The following is an 11525-nucleotide window of genomic DNA, read 5'->3' on the forward strand; positions in this document are numbered from 1 at the left end:
CTGCACCACCGTGCATCGCCACATTTTTTGTCTCTAAAAGAACATTTAAAATTTTAGAAAAAGAGTACCGCTTTTTTATTTATTGTTCAAAGATTTATAAATTCTTTCAGAGGATGATTTAGGAGTTTTTCATTAGTTGATCAATTTTCTTAATAGTGAATGAAAATCAGATTAAACTGTAATTAAATGTGAAGCTGAAAGGGATCAGTTCAGGATTGTGGCAGTTACATCCCAGACCCATTTCCGCTGAGAGAAACTAGATGAACGAATGGTCGGGTACAGACCGATTCTGGTCTGTGGATAATCTTTACAATCGTCTCTCTAACATTAAGACGCTATTGTTGTTTCTAAATAACATGAAACAGATGAACGTGCAGGGAAAAGGGGATGCAGGAGGGAAAGCTAAAAAAAAATCTGAAAGAGGACGTTTATGAGCAGGACCACCGATTTGGTCACGCCTAAAAATCCTCAACCTTATAGCTCTCCAAGCTGAAACCTGTTTTGCCATTTCACACCACCTCAGACAAGCCTATTTAGGTCTGTACCACTTCACACACCCCCACACACCCTCCACTCTTTGTTACTGTAGAGCTCAGGTTCAGTACGACCTTGAATGAGCCTCCTGCACATGAGGCTGCGGTGCTGCTTTACTCCCCCCTACTGTTTGGTGACAGGTATAACACCTTTTACTCATATCCATCTGTTTGCACTGTTACTGCATTTAAATGCCAGCAAAACTTATGTTGGCTTCTGACATGTAAAATAAAGTCCTGCTCGTTAAAGTACAGTTTTTGATTAAAGACCCACTCCGATCATCTTTTGATCCATTTACCTTGCTGCATTGTGTTTCCCTTTAATACCCCATCTGTATTTTTCAGTTCACATGTACCAGGCTTATGGTGTGGTTTGCCAGATAAAGATCAAGTGAAAATATTTTGGGGCTGATGAACAACTTTAGATACATCAAATTGTGCATGTTGTGACATTTAAATGAGCCGGCAGCATCCCAATCGTTGGCTTTCTCTTCCTAAACAGCTCAAACCACAGCAGATCGTGTCATGGACAAACGAAACAAAATGTGCGTCTCCATTCTGAGCCCAAAGGACAGAAAGACTAAGGAAACACTGAAGCTCTGTGCTGCCCCCTGCTGGTCTATTGTGAAAAAAACAGGACCTGTTGGAATGTCGTAAACAGAGCTGCCCAACATGTAGTACAAATTCTATTTATAGTATCGTTGAAGTTATAATAATTTCATGGTAAATACTTACTTCAATAGTCCTGATTTTATGTTCTGCTAATAAAAGATAATTGACATTTACGGTCCTTTTATCTGTGTTCTTTTTGCAATAGCTATGCTTTAAAGGTTTGACTAAAGAGTGATGGTGGTCATTGAAATATACCAGAAATTTGTGCAACAATATTTACAACAAAAAGAGGGAAAATATACAACCTTTTTCCAAAACAAAACAAAAAGAAAGACATCACTGAGCATGTTTAGGGTTGGAGATGTGCCAGAACAAGTTTAATATCTAAGTGTTGGTGACAAACTTGTGATCATATTTGTAGGGGACATTGACCCTTATGCTATAGCACAAGGATTAAGGGACAAGTCCTTTCTTGTCAAGTCCTATAGCACAATGATTAAAAGAACATATATATTGGAATTTTTGTAGGGATTTGCAATTCCATCACCTGACTCAGAAGAATCTGGAGTTCGGAATGATCTAAACTTCAGAGCTGTTGCAGGACCATTAAACTACGTTATAATGTTCTAGTGATCAGTCAGGAATCTAGATTAGCAGACTGTCCACCTAACTTGGACAGTTCGGATGTTTGTATGTGAATCAGTCCTGTCTTTGCCCTTTTTAAATTGTCAGTTTGCAATTAAATAAAGGTGTAAGTTAGAAGCAGCCACGCAGATGATCGGACATACCACACTAAGAATACACTGTTTTTAGCAGCTTTTCTGAATTCATGATGACTTTTTCAAAACAGTGACAAACAGATCAGGAATCAGCAAGTAGATGAAGATTATGAAAAAGAAAAAAAAATTGACACAATAAGATTTTTAAATGAACCCAAATACATAAAAATGAGAAGAAATTATAGCAGTTATTAAAACTCTAAAAAAAAAAAAGATCCAATTGATTTATTGCATGCTGGCAGATACAGTGGTAATAAAAACGTTTAGAATTTCCAATGTTTTCACGATGCTTATTGATTATTATTCAGTTTACCGCCCTGTTTTACTCTGAAATGAAAGGACAGGGTAAAAACACATCCTTGAATTAGCTTAGAAACCATAAATCTTTTTCTCGTTGCTTAGCCCCGCCCTCATAATTCTTGGCCAATGAGTGACGAGAGCTTTAGTCACATGGTTTTGTTAACAAGCTTTGGTCAAGAACAGGAAAGTGCGCTTAATGGTAGTCTGAATATAGACAAAAAAGGAAATGTTCAGGACTGGATCTGGACCAAATTAAGCGGACTCAGTCCAGACCAATCCACCCTTACAGACCCACTCTGATCAAAATGCTGCCAAATGTTCTTGAGGCATTTTTACAAGATGGAGGACATATATAAAGAAAAGTGATCATAAAATTGCCTTTCTGAGTATTTATTCAAATCGCTGTATATTAGGAGCAGATGAAAAAATTTGTTTAAAATAGAGCTTATTTGAGAGTTACAAAATACGCTGGGTGGACCACAAGCTCCCTGCTCCGCTTCATTCTGATCCACTTGCAGACAAACAGACCCATGTACGTCTTTGTTTTCCTCGTCTGGGGTGAAATCTGGATCAAAACTGAACGGCTGGATAGCTCCGATATTCCTCGCCAATTTTGTTGCATTGCTAATGTTGGGGGGTTGTGAGGGGCTGTAAGATAGCAGGAAAGCGTGTAAACAGAGAGCACTCAGCAACAAGGGCTCCACATCTAGAGTCCTGCCCACAACTTAGAGGCAAGTTTCTAATGAACTCCTGCGGTTCTGCAAAAACTATGTCCTAGAAGAGTGTTTTTCAACCTTTTTTGAGCCAAGGCACACTTTGACCAGGACAAAAATCCTGCGGCACACCAGCATCCAAAATTTTTTAAAAAGGAGAAACTCCTAATCTGTATTGATCTACAGCCCCTCCGGAATCTCTCATGCATTTTTGTGATAATTGTGGCAGAAAAAGCTGGAAGCCACAGCTGTTTTTTCTAAAAGATTTAATAAAAGTTTAGTTAAAAGATTTAAAAAATGTCTGATGTGTGTTCGTTGTGGTTTCAAGTTGTTTAACAAGGACGACTCATTGTGCGCTGAGACGCTGTCACTTTAACCCAATGCCTCATGGGAGATGTAGTGCAAACAGCCGCAGAACGTAGAAAGACTGGCGTCTCTGAGTTTCATTGTTTTGTTCACTTGTTCCATGAACTGATACCTGAGTCTGTGGAAAGCTACACCGCTAAAGGCGAGTTTTGGCTGGTGTTTTTGTTGGAACTGAGCGACTTTATGAGCAGAATTGGAACAAGGAAGTGAAGACTTTAACCACTTCTGGTTGGTCAGACTGATGAAGTATGATTAAGCCTCCAAGAATGATTGGTGAAGACAGTTGAAGTGGCGGGACTTTTCCAAAAACAGAGCTGAAGCTGCAGCTAAATCTCGGTACCGTCATTCTTATCAAAATGTCTGTAATAGAATCAAATAAACACAAAGAAAAAAGTATTTTACGATCTTTTTATCAGGGCCTGTTTGGATGAACAAAGATCTGATTTCCTGGAGATGGAAAATGTTTTTTTACATCAGTTAATGAGGGCAATTTCCCACGGCACACACTGGTTGAAAAACACTGTTCTAGAAAATGACACAGGCTTTTCAGATTTTGGATAAAAAACAGCACAATCCTAATGAAAAGACTACTAGGAACACTTTTACAATACCAAAAGATGATCAGAGTGGGACTATAAGGTGGCCTTTGTCAAACACAATGACATTGGCAGAAGTTTTGCACAAGTATATGCTAGATGATGTACACTTGCATAGTGCTTCTCTACCTTCCTTGAAGGCCAAAAGAGCTTCCCATTCACACACTGATGGCACCTCCATGGCCCAACACTGGCGACAACGTGTAACCACCAGAGCCACTGCGGGGTTTAGTGTCTTGCCCAATGACTCTACGACACATGTATGGGCAGTGCAGAAACTGAACCTGCAATCTTCCGATCAGAGTTCGATCGCTCTACCGCTGTACCACAGCCGCACAAATGTGGCACCACATGCAAACAACTGTGAGTTTGAGGTCACATTCTGATAGTGATTCTACGTTGCTGTTTTTTGTTAAGCCAGCACATCCGAAGCAGATCACCACTATGTGCTGAGAAGAGCATGTGCAATGCCCGCCCTGAGTCCTCACACTGACATTTAGCTGAGCAGCGGGCGTGTGAGGCGTCAGGAAGCATCTGAAGCTGCTGACGGTTGCAGCAAAATGACCTGTAATCAAGGAGGACCTCCTGCACATGCACTCAGATGCAGAATGTGGGGCAGTGTGTCGACAGCAGACAGGAGTATGGCTGTAATTACAGCTGGAGGGGTAAGGTGAGTCACTCACTGCAGCCGGCACGCCACGCCCAGAAACACAGTACACCCGGGAACACAGCGAGAACATGGCTTTGACACGTAAAACAGAGGCCTGCCAACAAACCATTCAGGCAAAGAGCTCAATTTTCCTGTTGCCTTTTGGCTGCTCCCTTTAGAGATGGCCACAGTAAATCCATTTAATCCCACATCACTCTCTCACACCAACCATCCTCAAGTCCTCCTTCACTTCATCTTTGGTCTTCCTCCAGTCTTCTGTCCTTGTAGCTCCGACCTCAGCATCTTCTTACCAACATCATCTCTGTTCCTAAATCATCTCCATCTGCTTCCCTGCATTTATCTCCAAAAAATCTACCATGATCTGTTCCTCTGATGGATCCATCGTCATCACTCCCAAAGAGAACCTCCTTATCCTCTTCATCTCTGCTATCTTCAGATCTGCCTCCTGTCTCTTTCTCAGTCTCTAAACCAACAACACGGCTGCTCTCACCACGGTCTTCTACACCTTTCTTTTCCTTCCTGCTGACACTCTTTTATCAAACATGACACCTGAAACCTTCCTCTACCTCGTCACACACCTGTTCACCTCTTTTTTTACAGTTATACAGTCATAATTATACTATCTAAAATCCATGTCTATGGTGCACAGTTCAGTGTGGTGATATGTGAATGAAAAAAAATGAACATCTGTTAGATTCCCTTCCAAACCATGAAAATCAGTCTATGGAATTAAGACCCTGAGACACAAACAAACTGTCTTCACTATTTAAAACATAGGGTCAAACAAGACCTTGTGGTTTATTTTTTGAGCATTCAAGAACTTCATCTCCTCACAAATAACAAAAAAAAGATAAGAAAAAACAGCAGAGAAAGTTGAGAGTAAATATGTTATAATAAATGATGCCAGAAAAATATCTGATTTAAACTTGTAGAATATTTCAGGCATTTAATTCCAGTCTGAGCCTGATTTAGCTTTAACACAATTTTCCATCAATTATTGAAAAACTATGATGTATTGATATTATTGATATAGTTTTCCATCGCAAGTTATTTTGTACTTGTTAAGTTCCATTAAATAATAAAAATTTAACATTCATATTAAAATGTATTGTACAGTATGGTTGACAAAGAAATATTTACGACCAAATAAATTACAATGATTAGTGCTATGCTTTGTTTTTGTTTTCTTACTTCTGAATACACCGTATGTGTTTTAAAAGAAATAAAGTTTAAAAAATATGTTTTTTTAATTATTTAAAATAAATAGTGAGATTTAATATGAAAAAGAAATCCTGAACTATTGCAGATCTCATCTCCAAAAGTTTGTTTGTTGAGATACAAAATGTAGAAATGAAGGAAAGCAAAGACTTTCGACAATTTTCAGGAAAATCTTGTCATATCAAATTCGCCGCTGTCTATACCAAACACCAACGTTTTCCGCTCATAAATAAACCAGTCAAGGACATGATACCGATCCTACAGAACAGCCTCAAACACAGCGCATGACCGGAACTACAACGGGCAAGCCTACAAAATAAAAGAAATCACAGTGTTGCAACTTGCACAAACAGAGGCAAATTACTGAACTGAAAAGCTAAACAAAAATGTTAGGAACAATTGCCACAAGTAAAGTGTACATAAATATGAAAACACTTTTTACATCTTTATTTAACCACGTAAGTCAATTGAGTACCAATTCCCATTTAAGACAACAAATAACTCTTTGCTGGGGTGCTATAAATAACACGTTATCATTTAAATTAGCACAAAATAATCTTCAATGCAAATTTCCATGGGATCTTTTGTAATCATTTTCTCCCCTGACGTGTTAAAAAGTACTATCTTTGAGATCCACTGTGATGCTCTTGGGGGTTTTATTTTGAAAAACCTTGCGACGTTTTCCGTTGTGGTTTTTAGCTTGATAAACGCTTCGGTCAATGTATCAATTTAAACTTAATTTTATCTAGTCAACATAAACACTTTTTACCCATTTGACGGTTTCAATTCTAACTTTAATCTTAAAAACAAACAAGAGTGTTTCTCTCTCTAACTCCCATCATCACCAGGTTGTCTGTTAGCTGAGCTGTTATCTCATCGTCTCGGTACATCTATCTGCTGAACTGGATATCGAACCGTCGGACTCACCTTTGGCCTCGCAGTCAGCACAGTACTTGTTGTCTTCCTCCTTCAGCAGTTTCGACAGAATGGTCTGATGCTCCTCGTTGAGTTTCTGCGCCTTTTCCCTCTCCGAGCGCGTCGTCATGTCGCTTCTCTCCCCCGTCCGGGTGTCCAACCGTCGTTTGGAGGGGCTTCACTCACCGGCGCGCGCTCCGCTTCTCTTAACGCACGAGCGAAATGTCCGTGTGTCCGCGGGACACACTCATTCCTGTAGCCCGAAGTGTGCTAGCAGCAGGTCATATGGATGCGAGGCATCATCATCTCTGCTGCGTTCATGACTGTGGGAATTTTCATCGCCGCCCACCTTTTCATGGCTGAATATCTTCGTAACTCCGCCCTCTTCTGGGCAAATCGGTTGGACATTCAAACTAATGTAGATACAAGGGTTATCAAGTACGTGCTGATCACTTACTGTTAAAATATTCAATTTAATCCAATTCAGGTAAATTCAATTTTATTTATATATCCCAATATTACAATACAGTCGTCTCAACTGGCTTCATACCAGTAATTGTACAAAACATAAAATCAGTCATAAAATAAAATTGCTGATTATCTTGGTGGTAGATGCACTAAGTTAAACTGAACTCCCCTGCCCTCAGACCCTTCTCATTATACTCAGTGAATGTGGCATTCATATCATACACAACATATTTTTTGTATTTCTGTATAATTTCTGGAATTCAATACAATTTAACCTGCAAAAGACGTCTCCACTCGTCATAATAGTACCACCACCATTTCCACTTCGGGGACTCAACTGTCCACTGTCAACTGTAAAATGTGCTCCTTATATTACGTCTAGACGCTGCTTCAAACTTAAACTGAAAAACGTTTCCATCTGCATCAGGACATCATCTTCATCAAAGACTGCCAAAACCCACTCGTCTACTTACTGTTTCTTAGCACTGTTGTCACTTTAAACTGTCACTTTTTCCTCTTTTGCACTGACCTATTTAGATAGCTATTGTTATTATTATTATTATTAATAAGCTGCTTGCTCTGTGTGTTGAGAGGAAAGAAATTTCATCTGTGCTGTATATCATGTGTATGTACTACATTTGACAAATAAAGCTGACTTTGACTTTGGTTGTGGCCAGACCAACGTCATTTTGCATCTCCAATGCTCTGCCCGAATGACAGAGCTTCAGATGCTTCCTGAGTTACCAAAGCGTAACGTGTGAAATCTCTTTTACGTCATGTGAGTGGCAAAGCTATGGCGTTTCATGGCTGCCATTACTGAACGAGCGCAAAGAAAACTGAGCGAGTGTATTCGGGAACCTTACAACTGCGCAAGCGCAATTTTAACCCAGCGACCCCCGCATTTTACAACTGATTGGCCGAAATTTGCATGTCAGAGGCAGCGGGGCGGGACTTTGATTTTTTTAGAGGCTTTAATAGAAAAATAGCAGCAGCTGTAATGTGGATTAAAACATTAACAAATTCAGTGATTTTCACATGAGAAAAACTAAAACTTACAGCACAGAAAAACCCGCTGCACTGGTTATGGCTTTAATCCACGTTACATCAGCCATTTTTTTTCTATTAAAGCCTTTAACACAAACAAGTCGAACAAGTTTGACACAAGAGCTGAAATTTTTAACTGTGATAGTCTAAGAGCCACACCACACACTTACCTGCCAGACACACAAACACGCAATTAAAGCCATATCATTTCCAAAAACACACTCCTTTCGTTACAATTCAACAGCACTGGATTAAAGGGCGCAGTTTCAGTTATGCATATTTTTTTCTGTATTTAACGTTAACACATACCGGTAAAACATTTATGCTAGTGTGTGTTTTAAAAAACTGAGTTGGTTGTGATTTATTTTTCATTTTTGCAGTCATCAATCATAATAATAATGCATTGGATTTATCTGCGCTCTTCCAGACGCTCAAAGCGCTTCCATTGTGTCCATTATTCATTGACTCCTCTTTCATACTTGGTGATGGTAAACTACTGTTGTAGTCCTGTCCTGGCGCAGACTGACAGAGGTGTGGCTGCCAGTCACCAGGACAGTCATGCACATTCATGCTTGTAGGCAGTAGCGTTAAGGGCCTTGCCCAAGGGCCCTAACTGAGATGTCAATTGTTCGCCTTTGTTATGGTCATTTCCCTGGTAATTGCCCCATTACCATTTTTAATTCCTCTCTGGGAATTGAACCCTGGATTCCTGGATGGTAGCCCTTCACCTTACCAACCCAGCCGCTAATCAACATCCAAAAATCTATCAAAGTCCTCATCTTCTGTATCTAAAATGAACAGCTGGGCTAAAATTCTATCAAACACGCCAGGTTCCCTTTCATCATCATCAGAGTCCGTCTGTATCATCACCAAACCTGCACCGTTGTACTGTTGGGGTGGGGGTGTCTTCTTTCACGTCCTCACTTCCCTCCTTACTGTTCTGTGCTGTCCTCTCCTACGTCCTCTTAACCGAAGTCACACAACACCTTAGGGGAGGGGTGGGCAATTCCAGGCCTCGAGGGCCGGTGTGTCTGCATGATTTCCAGATAGTCTTGCCCTACTCATGGCTGATTACCTGGTTCAGGTGTGTCCAGCCAATAATCTTGCCCTACTCATGGCTGATTACCTGCTTCAGGTGTGTCCAGCCAATCAGAACATGCCAGAGCAGGGTATGCTGGAAAACATGCAGGACTGCGGCCCTCAGTGCCCACCTCTGCCTTAGGGCCACACCATAGGGTGCTCCGTACATTTTAGAGAACATTTCTGACTTTTAAGTGTGCCTTATGGTCATGAAAGTACGCTATATAGAAAATATGATAAGAGGCAGAGAGTCACATGCTTATTGGCCGAGAGCCCCGAAAAGAAAGCCCCGCCCCGTTGCCTCGTGTATAAAACATCAACCAACAACCAATGACCAAGGTAAGAAAGTGGAGTGGGTTTTTTTCTGCCGTAAATTTTGTTTTTGTGAAAATCACTGAATTTGTTAACGTTTTGATCTACATCTTATAAAATCCCACCACTGACTCGCCGGATTTGACATGCAAATTTCGGCCAATCAGATCTACCAAAAAGGTTACCGCCCCCAAGTGACAAACACACCCCCTAAATACTGCGCCCAAAACCAGTGAGGGCGTAGGATCGCTGCTCAGTAATGCAATGCAGGGTCGCTGGGTTAAAATTGCACTTGCGGCGTTGTAAGGTTCGCTTACTCACTTTCTGAATATACTAGCTCAGTTTTCTTTGCGCTCGTTCAATTCATGGCAGCCATGAAACGCCACGCAAAGCATAATGAAATTATAAACACAATCAAAAAGTTTGCACAGATTTTTTTCTCAGAATGGTCACAAAGTTTGCAGATGTAACACAATCACATTGTTTGATGCAAACAAAAGAGCAGCTAAATTCTTCAGTTCCAAAAAAAGGGGAATTTGAGCATCTAAATGCAGTGTTGTCATATTAACTGAAAAATTGTTTGTTCTTTTAAGAGAATTTGTAGTTTTTACTACAACGGAGTTTTAGTGCCAGTTTACAAAAAAATATATATATATTTTTTTTTAATTACGACTTTTAAATCATAAATTTACGAGAAAGAAAGTCACAACTGTTAAATTACGAGATTTTAAGTCGTAAATTTACGAAAAAAAATCATAGATTAACGAGGAAAAATCCCCAAAGTTTTCCGTTTATCTGAGCCTAGCTTGAAGATGAAATATGTGGAGCCTTTTTGTGAAGCTTTATTTTTGGATGGGTTTGAAAAACAAAGAGATTCTGAACCTTTTGGCGACTCAAAATCATATTATTATCAGTGTAGCCGTCTTTCCAGGGTTCAGTGTCGGTAAAGTGAAGTCTCATATGTGAAATAAGCAGCTCAGAGACAAATTTGGGTGTAGAGGACCGCTGCAGCCTTTATTCTCCTTTTCATCCACATACCCTGAAGTTCATTTGTCACCTTACGACATAAACCTGTCATCCGATCACCAATGCGGAAGTAAACAGTGTTGCATACGCCCCCTCCTCCAGATGAAACCTCCGTTTCAACATAAAACAATAAAGAGGAATGAAAATAGTCAGTTATATTAGCATTAGAACGTTGAAAATGCCAAAAAGTGCTCCTCCTCGGACGGAAGCGTCACACAAACGTAGAGATCTTGTCTTTGGTGGAGGAAGGACGGAGGAAAGTGGACATCTGCAGGGTTACGGGGAACTTCATCAACGGGCTGCAGAGATCCTGCAAGCCACCCATCAATGAATAAAACCTTAATAAATCGTAAATCAAACAAATGAGCTTCCAAACATTTGGAACGTTATCAATTAACATTCAGCTCACCTGTTCAATTGAGTTTAGTCGGTCTGCTCTGCTGCTGTGCGGCGTTCATTTTGAAAACTGCCCAATGTCTTATGTTAATCATTGATTGGAATTGATTGATTGACCAATCAATTGATTCATTATTAATTGATTTATTGATTAGTCAAGTATCACTTAAAAAATATGCTGTTATTTTTGTACGTGTCAGAATAAGAGTCCATGAAAGGTGTGCAGAGGTGCCTCATAATACAATATTGCGAGGCTAATGCTGGAAAACCCGGCTGCAAGTTCAGCATTTAATTTAGACTCAAAACAATTTTTTTGAAATTACTATAATCTGAGTTTTTTTGCACCCCTAAGGAAAAAACATTTAAATCAAGGATGAGTTACCAAATCGTTAAACACAAATGCATGCGCTTAAATAAACAGACCCCTATATATTAAGAGATGGGTGGATGGATCCACCTTACTAATGAAAGTCTGTCAGTAAGGTAGATAAAAAGGC

At 39.9% G+C, this 11525-nt stretch overlaps 1 protein-coding gene across 6 annotated transcripts in view; it reads right to left on the bottom strand.

The window, feature by feature from the left end:
* The window catches only part of smap1 (small ArfGAP 1), a 104032-nt gene extending 96962 nt beyond the window's left edge, over nt 1-7070 (bottom strand). For all 6 annotated transcript variants that reach the window (XM_078931714.1, XM_020701498.3, XM_078931712.1 and 3 more), the window contains exon 1: nt 6715-7070. In XM_078931714.1, the coding sequence (XP_078787840.1) occupies nt 6715-6832 (118 nt within the window). In that variant the 5' untranslated portion in view covers nt 6833-7070. The remainder of the gene's footprint in view (nt 1-6714) is intronic.
* Between the last annotated feature and the right edge of the window lie 4455 nt (nt 7071-11525).

Source organism: Oryzias latipes, chromosome 15 (assembly GCF_053564925.1).
Source record: "Oryzias latipes strain Hd-rR chromosome 15, Olatipes_Hd-rR_3.1".
NCBI lineage: Eukaryota > Metazoa > Chordata > Actinopteri > Beloniformes > Adrianichthyidae > Oryzias > Oryzias latipes.